We start from the raw sequence: 17,808 nt of genomic DNA on the forward strand, positions 1-17,808 counted from the left end.
GCATAAATTGGTGGGGTTTTTTTCTTATTTTTTCTTCAAAATAATTACACATTTAGGTTGCTCTTTATTTCACAGTATGTGTACTTATATATACGTACCTAAGAAAGTACTGCTTAATATAAGGTGGATTAAGGTTAGGTTTATGTCTAAATTCAAGGTTATTACCTTGTATGTACAATGATCCTGTAAAAAAAAATGGTAAACTACCAGCAGCTGTGGTTGCCAGCATCATACCGTAACTATACGGTGTGTTACTGTTTTTGTGTTAGAGCATATAGCTGTTAAATTAAAGTTTTATGCTGTAGCTGACAATACGGTATAGCTGTAAATTTCAAAAACAGCAAGACACTGTATTTTTACGGTGTGATGCTGGCAACCAAAGCTGCCAGTAGTTTACCGTTTTTTGGGGTTTTTTTTTTTACAGGATTATTTTTTACAGTGTGTGCCGGTATGCATCAAAACATCTCACACTTTAGAACCGCATTGTATAGACATATCTGAAATGATTATGTAAAAAAAAATGGTAAACTACCAGCAGCTGTGGTTGCCAGCATCATACCGTAAAAATACGGTGTGTTACTGTTTTTGTGTTAGAGCATATAGCTAGCTGACAATACGGTATAGCTGTAAATTTCAAAAACAGCAAGACACTGTATTTTTACGGTATGATGCTGGCAACCAAAGCTGCCAGTAGTTTACCGTTTTTTTTTTTTTTTACAGGATTATTTTTTACAGTGTGTGTCGGTATGCATCAAAACATCTCACACTTTAGAACGGCATCGTATGAACATATCTGAAATGACCATGTAATAAAACGGTAAACTACCGGCAGCTGTGGTTGCCAGCATCATACCGTAACTATATGGTGTGTTACTGTTTTTGTGTTAGAGCATATAGCTCTTAAAATAACATTTTATACTGTAGCTGACAATACGGTATAGCTGTAAATTTCAAAAACAGCAAGACACTGTATTTTTACGGTATGATGCTGGCAACCACAGCTGCCAGTACCGTTTTTTTTTTACAGGATTATTTTTTACAGTGTGTAGTCCCGGTATGCATCAGAACATCTCACACTTTTGAACCGCATCGTATGGACATAACTGAAATGACCATGTAAAAAAACGGTAAACTACCGGCAGCTGTGGTTTCCAGCATCATACCGTAACTATACGGTGTGTTACTGTTTTTGTGTTAGAGCATATAGCTCTTAAAATAACGTTTTATACTGTAGCTGACAATACGGTATTTAGCTGTAAATTTCAAAAACAGCAAGACACTGTATTTTTACGGTATAATGCTGGCAACCAAAGCTGCCAGTATTTTACCGTTTTTTTTTTTTACAGGATTATTTTTTTCAGTGTGGGGGAAAGGACTGTAAAATAAAGTGCTACCCAAAATTAGCATATTCAAAATCCCCACCCTATATTTTCAATACTATAATTATAGCTTTCCTGCAGCTCAAGGTCATGGGTTTGATTCCCAGGGAAAGCAAGAACTGATAAGATTGTAAATGTGTACTGTGCAAGTCTCTTTGGATAAAAGCGTCTGCCTAATGCATATGTAAATTAAGAAAAAATGAGTTTTTCCCATTTCCCATTCCCAGTTGCAGATTATTTCCAGTCGATTGCGCATTCGAGGAAACGAAATGTGCCTAAACTGTCACGAAAACACCTCCTGGACTTCTTTCTGTCGATTGTGTGCCCGGTTTTATAAAATACACTCAGCAATGCTCAATTCAATGCACAACTCTATAGCAATAAAAGAGAGGCAGGAGGCAATGTTGTCGATTTTTACCATCTAAATGTTTTATTTGTGTTTTGTAATGACACTTTTTAAACCTCTATTTTCTCTTGCACTTGCTATCTTAGGAGATGCGTTGGAATTGTAAACAGTGAAAATGATAAAATACATTTCATATAACTACTTACAAGCAGTGCTCGTCCGAAAGCACAGGACGGCCATACCTGCGCCACCCCGACATGTCGTTTTATAGCTTTAAGGTTCACATATTTACATAAGGTGTGTTTTTATCTTTTTTAACCAGTTTTTTTTTTCTTAAGAATCATATATACATCCATTAACCCGGCTGCCTGCTGCCAGGGAAACACAGTTCGAATAATTGCCATACTAATGCAGTCCTTACATAACCTGTAACTTACGATAATATTAATGCAGAGCTCAATCCATTGTCTTTTTCATACAAAAGGTAAACCTATCCATAAGATAAGTCCACAAATAAAAATAACAAAACATATTGCACTTACATCAGGACAGCGGCTGACCTGGATCAAAGTGGAAAAGGGAAATTCAGCTGAGTGCAATGAACAAAGCAACCAGTGAAACTTATTAATAAATAACTACATTTTTGTACTGGTTAAACACGTCGTCTTTCTTATTAACAAACGAAGGGACCTCGCGCCCCATTAAATATCGAGTGCATGATTAAACCTAAAGTCCGAAAGGTGAGGAAACAAAGGGTTAAATAAGTCTGGAAGCTTCATAGTTGAGTGCCGTAATATCCTGAGAATACTGTCTCTTTCATTCCTAATATGTGCCGCTACAATGAATGGCTTATTGGCGTTGCAGATCGCAGCTAAGCATGTTTTGTACAGTCTTCAGAGATCATCGACGGTCCGGAGCCAAACGTTCGGTCCGTTCCTCCTTTTGTGGTGGAGGAAGGTTCACAGGAACACCAGTAAGTGCATGACCATACGTGCCTTGACGTTTCAGGAAAGTCACGGTGAAATGGCATCAGGAGAGGAAGAGGTTAACAGTACCCATGGTGTTGAAGAGGCGACGATAAATCTCCAGTACGCAAATTAAACGACATTCAAATGGGAACAACCAGCATTATCCAGCCACTCGTCCGGCGCCATCTTTCACCGTTTGTAAACGACGCCCCGTTTCCGCGTTTCTGTCTTTTTGCCACATCGACAGATAGAATGGCTGAATACGATGAAATGCTAAGTGAATGCTAGTAACTTCTTATAGCGTCTCTCTCGGCGTCGTCTTAGGAGGAGGAGGATGTCGATGTGCTGCTTGGTTTCTTCTGATTCACTAAGTCCACGTAGAGCTCCGAGCGCAGAAATCGAGCGTACGAGTCTTTCTCCATCAGGCCGTATATCCTCCTCTGGGCCAGGTCGAAGCACGAGCGATTGATGTCTTGCAAGTTCTCTTTAGTGTGTTCCCTGGTGTAGGAATCCAAATTCACCTGCGGCACGGGGAAAAAAAAGAGCCATTACTTCCGAGTCCACAGTCAGAAATTCAGAAGCGGCACACATAGTTCCTGAATGAATCAGTGAATGATTCAATGACTCGCTCCTGAATGAATCAGTGAGCTGAATCAGGTGAATGATTCAATGGCTCGCTCCTGAATGAATCAGTGAACTGAATCGTGAGAATGATTCAATGACTCGCTCCTGAATGAATCGGGTGAATGATTCAATGACTCGCTCCTGAATGAATCAGTGCATTTGAACATATCGATTCCAATGCATTCTTATATGTACATTCACTTCATTTTACTTTGTGCTTTACAGGTGAAACTAGCAAACGTGCAAACGTTCATTTATTTCAGTTATTTTAACTTAAAAGGTGAAACTAACAACACACAATCGTGGAGCAATGACTCGCTCCTGAATTAATCAGTGAACTGAATCGGGTGAATGATTCAATGACTCGCTCCTGAATTGATCAGTGAACTGAATCGGGTGAATGATTCAATGACTCGCTCCCCAATTAATTAGTGAACTGAATCGGGTGCATGATTCAATGACTCGCTCCTGAATGAATCAGTGCATTTGAACATATCGATTCCAATGCATTCTTATATGTACGTTCACTTCATTTTACTTTGTGCTTTACAGGTGAAAGTAGCAAACGTGCAAACGTTCATTTATTTCAGTTATTTTAACTTAAAAGGTGAAACTAACAACACACAATCGTGGAGCAATGACTCGCTCCTGAATTAATCAGTGAACTGAATCGGGTGAATGATTCAATGATTCTCTCCTGAATTGATCAGTGAACTGAATCGGGTGAATGATTCAATGACTCGCTCCCCAATTAATTAGTGAACTGAATCGGGTGCATGATTCAATGACTCGCTCCTGAATGAATCAGTGCATTTGAACATATCGATTCCAATGCATTCTTATATGTACGTTCACTTCATTTTACTTTGAGCTTTACAGGTGAAACTAGAAAAATCTGAATATCGTGCAAACGTTCATTTATTTCAGTAATTCAACTTAAAAGGTGAAACTAACAACACACAATAGTGGAGCAATGACTCGCTCCTGAATTAATCAGTGAACTGAATCGGGTGAATGATTCAATGACTCGCTCCTGAATTAATCAGTGAACTAATTCGGGTGAATGATTCAATGACTCGCTCCTGAATTAATCAGTGAACTGAATCGGGTGAATGATTCAATGACTTGCTCCTGAATTAACCAGTGAACTGAATCGGGTGAATGATTCAATGACTCGCTCCTGAATGAATCAGTGCATTTGAACATATCGATTCCAATGCACTCTTTTCCTTTTCACCGTCTATTTTCATTCTTATTCGGGCTGTCAGTTAAACGCGTAATTAACGGCGTTAACGCAAACCCATTTTAACGGTGTTAATTTTTTTTATCGCGCGATTAACAGTCTTTTTGGCCTAACAAACTTTGTCGTGTTTTTTTTTCACATGATTTTGCAACAGGACGCGGCATGCGCGGCGTTGAGCTATTTTTTTACACACTATGTATGAAACCCAATGGCTTGCGCCGCGCAAGGACGTTTTGTTGCTTTGTCGACCAAAAGCGCAAGCGGATCTAGCTAGACCGGAAACGAAACAACAGTAACGACACCGCACACACTTGTTTGGGCTTAATAGTTGGTTAACGTTACGTTTTGAGTGGATGACGAGCGTGAGACGCCGAAATGAATGGCTTTAAACGACACCAGACGATGAATAAGTGTCTTATCTAGGACCCTTAGAGTCATGATTGCAAAAAGATTCGTTCATTTTGATAAACGAGTTCGAACAGGAGAGTCACGAACGCTCAGAGCAAGCCGAGCATTTGTGCTTATAAAACTTCAACTTTTTTATGTATTTTTTAAAAATGAGCGACGGTTTCTATTGATGAGACCCTTATTCATCGTCTGGTGTCGTTTAAAGCTGCACTCAAACTCTCATTTGGACCTTGAACCGTTTGGTTCCCATTGAAGTCCATTATATGGAGAAAAATCCGGAATGTTTTCATCAAAAACCTTAATTTCTTTTCGACTGAAGAAAGAAAGACTTGATATCTTGGATGACTACTCCTTTAAGTAGACATCTGACGGTAGCAGCCTACTTTTACTTGTACTTGAGTAAAATTTAGCAAGGGGTATCTGTACTTTTACAGTGTACTATCCCTAACATTTCTATCCAGAATAAGCTGAAATCTGGACCGGCCTTCATGCTGGAAGTCAAAGATCTGGCAGTGTGAATCTACACAAAGCTCAGCCTGATTTCCACAGCTCCTGCTGCTCGTCTCATTCTGAGTTTCCAAACTCCTTTCCAAGTTTGGAAAATGAAAACATGCTCTCAAACTGTCAGCTGTGTGTTGCGCGGCCAAGAGGGAGTCCATTAGTCAGGCATGACATCATATCCTCCATGGCTCTGACAAATGTTTTAGTTTCATGACACAATGCGGAGCATTTTAAGAATATTTCCAGCCGAGCTGCTAAATAATACAGAGCGGCATTGATACTTAACCTTTAACGTTAGGCGTTTGCAGTCTGTGAAAGTGCAAATGAACACGAGACGTCATGCTCACCTCTTTACAGGACTGGATGGCGATGAATTCCGCATAGATTTTCTTAGCTTTCGATGTCATCTTGGACTGGGATTTAATCTTCCTGTAATCCTCGCAAGCCAGCCAGAAATCCAGGTTCTCTTCACTAAACTCTGTGCGCAAGAAAGCTCTGAACGCCGCCAGCCCATCTGATGAGGGAGAGAAGAAACAGGCAGGAAGAGGGGAGATGTTATTGGATGGATAAACAGAGAGCCATGGCAACGGCAGCCTCCGCGCGCGCCAACCCGTGAGTCAATACTAGCGCACTAACCCGACTCCGACACACACATCCTTAGAAGAAAGAGTTCTATATAGAACCTTGAAAGGTTCTGTATTTGGAGTATACACTCTTAAAAAAAGGGTTCCTCTGGGTTCTATATAGAACCCTGGGGTTCCATACTTGGTCAATAGAAACTTCTATATAGAACCATTTTGGAGTTCCATATATGAAGCGGGGGATGGAACCATTTCTGGTTCTAAATAGAACCATTTCTTCTAAGTCTGCATGTAAGACTCTCGCTGCATGCCTTGAAACATTACTCTCTTATTAATTCAACACTTATTGCATTTCAGTGACTAATTCAAACCCTCACGTTTTTTGTGTTGCAGCTTGCGAATGCAGTTTAAGCAAAATGATAACATTAGTACTGATTTTAAATCATCTTTTCGTAACCAGGGATGCAATTTCCATTTTACATGTGACTTAGTGAATTTCCATGCCTAAAACAAGTGGAAGCGAATCATGTGCCAGTTCTACACTGCAAAAATGCTTATTTTTCTTAGTATTTTTTGTCTTCTTTCCAGTCTAAATATCAAATCTCTATCTTGTTGAGTCTTGTTTTCTGGGTAAATTAATCAAAATTAAGCGAGCTGTTGCGTAAAAAAGCTAAATTATCTGCCAATATTCTTAATTCAAACAGAAACAAGATTATTTTTCTTACCCCATTGGCTGATAATTTTGCTTGTTTTAAGCAAAAACTCTTCATTTTGATTTATTTCCCCAAAACACAAGATATAATACCTTGTGGTATTTTACGACTTTAGTAAATGCACTTTGATTTAGGATTTTTTAAGAAAGCCATTTTTTTTATCATTTAATGAAGGATGTGATTTCAGTGACAAATTCAAACCCTCACGTTATTTATAGAATGCAGTTTATGCAATTTCCATTTGACATCTCATTCATTTTATGTGAATTTCCATGTGAAAACAAATATGCCAGTTTCACACTGCAAAAAATGTCTTGTTTCCAGTCCAAATATCAAATAATTCTTGAATCAAGATGTTTTTACTAGATGAGTCTTGTTTTCTGGGGAAATTAATCAAAATTAAGTGAGTTGTTGTGTAAAAAAGCTAAATTCAAACAGAAACAAGATTATTTTTCTAACCCCATTGGCTGATAATTTTGCTTGTTTTAAGCAAAAACTCACTTCATTTTGATTCATTTCCCCAAAACACAAGACATAATACCTTGTGGTATTTTACTACTTTAGTAAACGCACTTTGATTTAGGATTTTTTTGATTTTTGGACTGGAAACAGGACAAAAATATTAAGTAAGAAAGGCATTTTTTTTATCATTTAATGAAGGATGTGATTTCAGTGACAAATTCAAACCCTCACGTTATTTATAGAATGCAGTTTAAGCAAAAAAATGATTTTAAATCATCTTTAATGCAATTTCCATTTGACATCTCATTCATTTTATGTGAATTTCCATGCCTAAAACAAGTGAAAACAAAAGTTTCACACTGCAAAAAATGTCTTGTTTCCAGTCCAAATATCAAATAATTCTTGAATCAAGATGTTTTTACTAGATGAGTCTTGTTTTCTGGGGAAATTAATCAAAATTAAGTGAGTTGTTGTGTAAAAAAGCTAAATTCAAACAGAAACAAGATTATTTTTCTAACCCCATTGGCTGATAATTTTGCTTGTTTTAAGCAAAAACTCACTTCATTTTGATTCATTTCCCCAAAACACAAGACACAATACCTTGTGGTGTTTTAGTACTTTAGTAAACGCACATTGATTTGGGAATTTTTTGGATATTTGGACTGGCAAGGCCTAAGAAAGCCATTTTTTTTGCATCATGTGATTACTGACATTTCCTTTCAGATCTAAAGGCGGCCAGCATTAAAATAGACGGAAGTGTGGCTCCGTCCCAAAGCACGCAATCACCTTCCCGTTCCCGTTAGAGATAACAGCATGTGGATGCTCTCCGCGCCAACAGTGCCTCACAAACCCACTGAGTTTAGTCATGATATGCATGGTGGGCTTTTGCTGGAATGCAGATTATAATCTGTGGTGTTTCTCTGACTCCATACAGATCTAGGATTACTATGAAAGCCATTGAGCATGTTCAACAGAGCGTTCGTTCAGTGACTCAGGAAGTCGAGAGGAAACACGAATGCCTAAAACAATGCAGCCGCCATCCCTGTGGGTTCAAGCCAAGCCAAAGGAATTCAGCAAATACAACAAGCTCATTACATCCACATAAAGAAAAGAAGTCTTACATTTGTGGACGAGCAGCTTGTCCAACGATTCGCCCCACTTCATCGCCTCTTCTGGAGTGGGCCTGCAAATAAAGGCAGTGCGGTTTTTCAGCAAACCCATCTCTGTCAGGTTTCTCATTGTATGACCCATTCGAAGCTGTGCCCTTCTCTTGCTCGAGTGTGTGTGTGTGAGCCTGAGCGTCTGAGTGAGTCTCTGTTGGACGGCCTCTTTTATCTCTCTCTCTGTGAAGAGGAGGAGCTGAACCAATAGGACGGCGTGTTAGACAGAGGCTCCGCCCACAAGACTCATTCTTGTCTTCATTGTCTGTGTAAGCTCAGCTCTGCAGCCTCAACACTCAATATGACACTGCCTAATAAGGGAACGGTATCGAACAGGGAAGAATTATTCCAGATAAAATCATAATCTGTGATTATTCTGACCTGATTTAATGAGATCAACTCATATTTTGCAGGTTATGTATATCTGAACATCAATATTGTGTATCAAAACAACAATGTTATTGTTTTAGTATCATTGAATTGTTGTTTTTGTTAATATTTTGTGGGTAACACTTTATTTCAAGGGTTCAGTTTAGACATGAATATGAATATGCTTTATCTAATCAATAGAATTGTGGCAACAGACTACAAGCGATATTATTAATTAAATTGAACAAATTAGAATTGAGTGATAATTAATCAAATTAATTCCTTAAAAGTTAACCATTTAAAATGGGTAAAGTTTACACCAAAAAATTCAACAAAAATATCTCACAATTTAATTTTTCAAATTCGTCAAATTTACGTCAGACGACGTAATTTTAAAACAAACACCGATCACCATAATGGTACGTTGTACTCATTTTAAATGGTAAACTTAACTTAATTAATTATTACTCAATTCTATTGTTAAATTGAATTAATAATATTGCTTGTAATCTGTTGCCACATTTTTTTGGATTAGATAAAGCATATTAATTTTTACTGTGCGTGAGCAACAAACCCACAAAATAAAAAATAAAAAACTGTTAGTGTTAGTGAGAGTTAGTTGACATAGTTGCAAAATGACTTAGTTAGAAGAAGTTAAAATAAATGAAAATGAGAAATGCTCCCTTGGCAACTAGCTGAAACTTCTATTATATTTGATTTCTGTTCTGGCATCATTTATAGACTTTGATGACTGATAATCATGGCTTGACGTGAACTTTTTTTTGCTCACTCAGCATTTTCACTGACCACAATTTTGTCATTGGTAATATGGGGAAAAATTAAGTAAATAGATATTTTTAATATGAACTAATTTGGCATCATTAGGCTGCTGTCACTTTAAGACCTGATGCACGGATCCATTACACATGGTTTTCTATCTCAACTGTTTACGTTCACTTAAAACACAACTGACCATGCTTACGTAAATCCCCACTAAGAACGGACACTATTTAGTGTGTATTTAACCGTTAAAATTTTTTTTTTCACAAACCACGCATAAACGTCATTATCTCAAAACTACAAAATTACATACATGCTGCTGACATATTATTGTAGCAGAGTTTGTACTGAATACAATTGAATAATAATAATACAAAAGTCAGAGCATGTCAGAACACCTCAGAGTCTGAAAAGCAGTGATTAAATCTGTAAAATTATGCGAAATTCACACCGAAATTCAAGCCCTTGTAAGAACAATGCATATCTGGAGCGAATGAAACGAGTCAATGAGGTGAGGTGGGTTTGTGTCTATTGGAAGCGTTTCAGATATTTCAGTATCGGTATAAAAAATAAAAAAAAATTCTGACAATTGCAATTAGTTTATAATTTCAGGTGCCATTTTACAAGACTTTAAGTGTCTATTTGGAGTGACTGCATTACACACTGCTGAAATACACACACATTTGGCGGGTGTTAATGTCAAGCCCTGCTGGTAAAATACATCGTTAATATCACAGCGTTTTCACTTCCAAATGTGTTGAACCTTTCAGTTAGTCTGTCACACACACAGCCACCAGCTGGATCATTACACCACACACACACACACACACACTTACTTGATAGACTTCAAGGTTTTGTCGAGCTTGCCGACCGGGGTGCTTCCGGGAGACTCATTCCTCCTCCTCAGGAAAGCGAGTCGGTTCTTCATGTCTTTGGCCCTGCAGAAAAACGCACACAAGTGTAAGAGTTGAGTTCTGGAGGTCACAACAAAACCAAAGCAACACATCGATCCGAGTCCCGGAAAACACAACGGCATAGATCCGAAACGCGCTAACCCATACATGTTTTCCTCAATCCGCAGGTCTCAAAGTTGAGCCGGCGTTTCAAGTTCCTCTCAGTTCTTTCTGCCTCTCGTCGATCTCTCTTCTCCGTCTGAGCGAGCGGATGAGTGAAGGGAGGGTTCTCAACTCTCCACACCGTCGATCAGGAGCCACCGGGGGTCCCGGGAGCCCTAACCTAAGGCCGACGGGCCCCGGGGACTGACTGTTCACCCCTGGATCCCCCCCGTCTCATGAGATGAACCGTCTGATTTCCACTGTGGTTTGCAGATCCTATGCCCTCATCATCTCATCTGACCTCTCGCACCACAGGCACACGCACCAAAAAAAGAAGCTCGATCCCATTTTTGGCCCTCCGAAGGCCAGCGTTCATACGTACAGGATTGAGCAATAAACCCTCTTAACTCAACAGCAATAATAATCCTGAATAAAAAATCACTAAAAAAATTGTGCAAAAGTTACATTTGTTTCAGTAATTCAACTTAAAAGGTGAAACTAATATATTAGACTCATTACACGCAAAGTGAGATATTTCGAGCTTTTACGTGTTTTAATTTTGATTTAAAAAAACGATTCGTTGATTAAACACAAAAAATAATAACTTTTCAACCTCTACTTAACATATATAGTGTGCGTAACACAAAAATATATGCATCACATATTTAAAGTAAAGAATGTTGCATGAACTCAAATATTTGAGTACATATAACAAAGGTTTTCTTGTTAATTTTAAGTTGGGATTACTTAAAAATAGGGCTGTGCAAAAATTAATTGCGATTAATCGCATCCAAAATAAAAGTCTGTGTTTACATCATATATTTGTGTGTGCTGTATATAATTATTTTGTATATATAAATACACACACATGCATGTATATATTTAAGAAAATGTGTTATTCATATATAAAATATTTATATTATGTATTTTTACAGAATTTAAGCGCAAATAATTCTTAAATATATACATGCATGCATAGGTATTTATTTATACAAAATAACTATATACAGCATTATGTAAACACAGACTTTTATTTTGGATGCGATTAATCGCAATTAATTTTTGCACAGCCCTACTTAAAAAGTATGATGCAAAAATGATGCATATACATTTTAAGTAAATCTAACATCATTTTTTAGAGTGCATATTCAAAATTAGATAATGATACAAAATTATGACAAATAAAGGCTTGAAATATCTCACTTTCCGTGAAATGAGTCTATATATCAGTTTCACCCTTTAAGTCGAATTATAAATGAACTTTTGTATGATATGCACATTTTTCAAGTTTCACCTGTAGTGTATAAGCATGTTTTTTCAGCTTTTTTCACTTTGAGGCTCATCTCATCAGAACGAATCATTTTTATGATTTGACATTGTTTATTGATTTGTTTTCCCAGCAGTTCGTATAAATCTGTAAAAACATCTGTTTAAAAGTTTGGGGTCGGTAAGGTTTGTTGATGTTTTTTAAATAAATCTCTGCTCACAAATCCTGCATTTATTTGATCAAAAATACAGTAAAACTTAATATATTGACAGATATTAGTACAGTTTCAAATAGTTATGTCAATATATTGTAAAATGTAATTTATTCAAGTGATCAAAGCTGAATTTCCAACATCATTACTCCAGTCTTAGCATTAGAAATCACTCTAATATGATCATTTAATGCTCAAGAAACATGATTATTATCAATGTTGTGGTGCTTCATATTTTGAGGAAACTGTGACATTTTTTCAGCATTTTTTTATAACATTACAAACTGTCTATATAGTAATATAACATTATGTCATAGTAATATGAAGTCTATAGGTAGACATTATATCCATACCTATAGAGATACAATAAATAAATAAATTATAAATAAATCAACTCAGGGACAGCAGAAAAAAATCAAGTCCGGTTCATCAGAAGCACTGGTTAACAATCTGACTCATTCATGCCTCTGGGTTTGATGACGGAAAGCGTAGACGAGAAGGAAGTCTGAAACTACTTATTGCGTTATCGTGTCGGCCGGGGCAAAGTATTCCCCTTCTCCAGAAAGACCAACACTGGACCAAATACAACATCATCTCTATCCAGGTAAAGTCTTGAACTCAAACATCAGATTCATATGCGAATTTGTTTCATTTAAGCCAAGACTGTTAATGCCTGAGAAACCAGTCCGCTCAACAATCTGGGAAACGGGATGATGAAACATTAGTGACTAACCCAGAGGAAGCTCCTCACACCAGATGTTTCAGGAAAAGCAAATCCGTTTTGAAAAATGCAATACACACATTTACCTCACGGTGTAAAATTATTAGTTCATAAGTTTGCCTTATTTAAAGGAGTAGTTCACTTTTAAAAAACTTTTGCTGATAATTTACTCACCCCCATGTCATCCAAGATGTCCATGTCTTTCTTTCTTCAGTCGAAAAATAATTATCAGAAACATTCCAGGATTTTCTCCATATAATGGACTTCAATGGGGTCCAAACGGTTCAAGGTCCAAATGAGAGTTTCAGTGCAGCTTCAAAGGGCTTTAAACGACACCAGGCGAGGGTCTTATCAAGCAAAACGATCGGCCATTTAAAAAATAAATAACAAGGTTTAAGTTTTATAAGCACAAATGCTCGTTTGATGAACTCATTCATCAAAATGAACAAATCTTTTTTCGAGTCATTTCGTTCGTTGAATGAACCAAATGACTCGAAAAAGATTCAGCGAGCATTTGTGCTTACAAAACAAACTTTTTTTATTAATTTTTAAAATGACCAATCGTTTCGCTAAATAAGACCCTTGTTCATCGTCTTCAATCGTTTAAAGCCCTTTGAACAGTTTGCACTGAAACTTTCATTTGGACCTTGAACCGTTTGGACCCCATTGAAGTCCATTAAATAGAGAAAAATCCTGGAATGTTTTCATCAAAAACCTTAATTTCTTTTCGACTGAAGAAAGAAAGACATGGACATCTTGGATGACATGGGGGCGAGTAAATTATCAGCAAACGTTTTTTTTAAAAAAGTGAACTACTCCTTTAATACATTATTAATGACTTGTGTTTACCCTCCGAAGGAAAGGTTTGTCAGGTTTAGATAACTGGAAACACTCTCACTCATTGTCAGTTCTGTGGTACAACATTAAAGTCATTATTCTGTTGTAATATTTGTCATTTTTAAGATGTTTAAACTCTTATCTGAGATGGTAAAGTCCAATCTGGTTTGTATTTCTGACGTTTGCCTGAGGCATCTTTTCATTTGGGAAATAGGAATGTGATCTGATCAGATAACATCATAACTGCTGAAATCATCAGGATTTTGGGAAGATAAACTGACTCACACATAATTTCAAACAGCTCTCAAAACAAGCAAAAAGCCAAAAAATGCAGTGTTTTGGATGGATTATGATTCCACTTGCAAACTTTGCCCACTTGCGAAAGAAACGGAGCAGAGGAAACAAATAAATCAAATTCCAAAGCAAAAATAGTGCTTTTACAAGGGATAAATGAGGAATGAATCGGGGCGATTTATTTTGAACTTCCAGTGGGAAGATCTGGGTTGAATTGTGAGGGTCTGGATCGCATTCACGCTAGTTTATGGGTTCTGGAAATTTTTTAGAAGTGCAATGAAACCGTTTACGGTCCAGGTCAGGTTTCACTGCGATCTCAGAGAAACAGAAGAACACGAGCAACAGAAAAGCTGAGTCCTACGACTACACACAACACACTGAAATATACAGGTTTGCTATGGATCTCCCCAAGTGACATTAAATGCAATGCTGCCACCTACTGGATATGATCATTATCAACACTATATATCACTATCAGCCTCTTCAGATATAAAAATATAACCGTTTAAATGTTTTAAATGTCATGTTGGTATGAAAACTAAGTTGTTTATGATGCTTATTTGAGTATATTCAGGGTGTGAATTAGCTTGAATATGTAGCTTTACCTGTAAATATGAAAAGTTTGGTCATTAAATGACCTGAGCATTTAAAGTAAATATGTTATAAACCACACTCATTCAGGGATGTGCATTTACATGCACAAACAAAGAACATGATGTGTTTAAAATCATCAGTTGAATGATAAAGTTCGCCCTCTTTAATGCTGAATGTTAAAAAATGTTTGCTGGAAATATCTGCTAATCTAATCTATGCATGACTTATTACTTTTAAATCACGTCTTAATCATCTTTTTAAATGAGCTTTCCCTGATTAGTTGTGTGTATTATCTTAATGCTGAAAATGATTGTTTTGCTGTCTTGTATTTTATAATAATAATAAATAATAATAATAATAATACATTTTATTTGTAAGGCACTTTACATTTGACACCAAATCTCAATGTGCTACAGTAAAACATAGTTAAAAATAGACATAAGAAATACAGTAATAAAAACAGAATATGTTAGAAAATGGAATTAAAAACAAGCATTAGCTATTAAAATAAATTTATGACTGTCGCTTTAAGTTAAGTTTAAGTTTTTGAGTGTTTTGGGTGCCTCTAAATAAAATGCATTATTATTATTTTAAGAATATACAGTTTGTATAGTTTAAAAACCCTGTAAACCACATATACGTGTGTGTGTGTGTGGCCACTCAGTGCCACAGTGTTGAGATTCCACACTGCTTTGCAACACTGTTAGTGATGGCCATGTGGCATCAGTCAGCGAGAAAAAGCCACGCCAGTGAAAATATGCTACAGATTATTAGCTGAGCTATAAAAAGAGACTGAAAAATCATATTCAAATACTCAAATACACACTGGGCCTTTGGGCTAAGATCAAGCATACGGCATTCAAAGTTTATATTTTATAAGTTCATGCATTCGTCGGAAATCAAACCCATGACCTTGCCTGAGTGTATGAACTACAAAAAAAATTTAAAAATTTTTTTTTTTTAAAATACACAAATGAGTCAGTTGTTGACAAAGTAAAATACAAAGCTATTCACATCTTTTAAAAAGTGTTTGGGATTTGCTGAAGGAGACTTTACAGAGAGCCGGACTCTTGCATTGACAATATAAGATCTGAACCAAAAGTGTATGCATCTCTTGATGGAATTAACATTTACTGTATTTAAAATCAATATTTGGTCAAGATCTTGTATAGAGTCTAGCTCTCTCCTCCAGTAAATCCCAAACACTTTCAATGAATGGATCTGGACTGAGAGAAGCAGATTCATGTGTGAAAATGATTCTTCAAGTTCCTCACAATCTGACATTATCCTCCTGTAATATGGCCATGATGTGTCTTCCTACACGGGTGTTTACGAAATAAAAAGCTTAAGCATTTGCCTATTTAAATCCAAACAGGGGCTTTTTTTGCCGGGCAGTGTGTGTGTGTGTGTGTGTGTGTATAGGGTGTAGATCTCGCCTGCTAATTAACTACAAAGCTCTTTAAGGAAGACTTTTGGAGAAAACAGAACAAAAAATGTCACCTTTCGGCACTGTAAATAAATAATAGTGTAAAAAAAAAACGGTAAATTACCGGCAGCTGTGGTTGCCAGCATCATACCGTAACTATACAGCGTGTTACTGTTTTTGTGTCAGAGCATATAGCTGTTAAAGTTTTATACTGTAGATGAAAATACGGTATTTAGCTGTAAATTTCAAAAACAGCAAGACACTGTATTTTTACGGTATGATGCTGGCAACCAAAGCTGCCGGTAGCTTACCGTTTTTTTTTTTTTTTACAGTATTATTTTTTACAATGTGCAGTCCCGGTATGCATTAAAACATCTCACACTTTAGAACCGCATCATATGGACATATCTGAAATGATCATGTAAAAAAACTGTAAATTACTGGCAGCTGTGGTTGCCACCATCATACCGTAACTATACAGTGTGTTACTGTTTTTGTGTTAGAGCATACAGCTGTAAATTAAAGTTTTATACTGTAGCTGACAATACGGTATTTAGCTGTAAATTTCAAAAACAGCAAGACACTGTATTTTTACGGTATGATGCTGGCAACCAAAGCTACTGGTTGCTTACCGTTTTCTTTTTCTTTTTCTTTTTCTTTTTACAGTATTATTTTTTACATTGTGTAGTCCCGGTATGCATTAAAACATCTCACACTCTTGAACCGCATTGTATGGACATATCTCAAATGATCATTTAAAAAAACGGTAAAGTACCGGCAGCTGTGGTTGCCAGCATCATTTACAGCAACAACCAAAAAAACATAAAAATTGTTATGTCACCATTGTGGTGATCGTGTTTGTTTTAAAATGCCGGTTTTCTCCTTCCGTGATTCTGCTTGTTATCATCAGGTGTCTTCAATGTTGGCAATATAAAATAAAGAGTTCTTAATAATGTAAATTTCTTTTGGTGTAAGTTTTACTCATTTTAAATGGTTAACTTTTAAGGAATAATTTGATTAATTATTGCTCAATTATAATTTGTTAAAATTAATTAATAATATTGCTTGTAATCTGTTGCCAAAATTCTATTGATTAGATAAAGCATATTCATTTTTACGGTATGATGCTGGCAACCACAGCTTTTTTTTACAGGATTAATTTTTACATGCGTGATTATCAGCGATGTCCAGTTGTGTTACGGTATGCGGTGGGAAAAGACATGAGACAGTGTCTGCGTTTCTTTAGTGTGGCAGCAGTCGCTCCGGAGCCGATCATTACCCCTCATTTACAGAAAACACTGGGATAATTATCCCGCAGAAGCAGCTGCTCACGGGACAGGCCTGCAATCTCTCGACAGGAACACACACCCTCACAGGAGCTCATCACACTCTGATCCAGAGACACAAGACGCTCGCAGGACACAATTATCTCCAGGCTTTCCTATTCCCACTCTGCCCAGCTCACATTACTGCCCATAATAGAGTCGGCGCTATTCCCGGCTGTGAAACCAGGACACTTGCTGTGGGAAACACATTTAGAGCGTGACAGCCATTTAAACCAGTGTGATGTGGGTTCAGATCCCGACATGAGTGCAGTTTCCAAAGCACTGGATTTCTCCACCGAAACACATGTTGTCGGTGTGTCTTTAAATAGTCTGGCGATGTGTTTTTTTGTACACACAACACATCTGCTGTTGTTCACAAATGAGAGTTTCAGTACAGCTTCACAACGACACCAGACGATGAATAAGGGTCTTATCAAGCATTTCAAAAATTAATAACAAAGTTAAAGTTTTATAAGCTCAAATGCTCGCCTTGCTCTGTTCTGTGATGAGCGTTCGTGACTCGCCTGTTCGAACTCGTTCTTCA

At 36.9% G+C, this 17,808-nt stretch overlaps 1 protein-coding gene across 6 annotated transcripts in view; it reads right to left on the reverse strand.

Moving 5' to 3' along the window:
* Nucleotides 1-1,783: 1,783 nt before the first annotated feature.
* The window catches only part of rgs3a (regulator of G protein signaling 3a), a 125,249-nt gene continuing 109,224 nt past the window's right edge, over nucleotides 1,784-17,808 (reverse strand). For 4 of the 6 annotated variants that reach the window (XM_089129806.1, XM_089129805.1, XM_089129807.1 and 1 more), the window contains 4 exons: nucleotides 10,371-10,472; nucleotides 8,347-8,408; nucleotides 5,817-5,983; nucleotides 1,784-3,214 (listed from right to left, as the gene is read on the reverse strand). In XM_089129806.1, the coding sequence (XP_088985932.1) occupies nucleotides 3,014-3,214; nucleotides 5,817-5,983; nucleotides 8,347-8,408; nucleotides 10,371-10,472 (532 nt within the window). In that variant the 3' untranslated portion in view covers nucleotides 1,784-3,013. Of the gene's footprint in view, nucleotides 3,215-5,816; nucleotides 5,984-8,346; nucleotides 8,409-10,370; nucleotides 10,473-10,589; nucleotides 10,700-17,808 lie in introns of those variants that run through there. The other 2 variants (XM_039693798.2, XM_089129808.1) reach the window with 2 other exon arrangements.

The sequence above is a fragment of the Pimephales promelas genome, chromosome 4 (genome assembly GCF_988280905.1).
Source record: "Pimephales promelas chromosome 4, fPimPro1.hap1.1, whole genome shotgun sequence".
Taxonomy (NCBI): domain Eukaryota; kingdom Metazoa; phylum Chordata; class Actinopteri; order Cypriniformes; family Leuciscidae; genus Pimephales; species Pimephales promelas.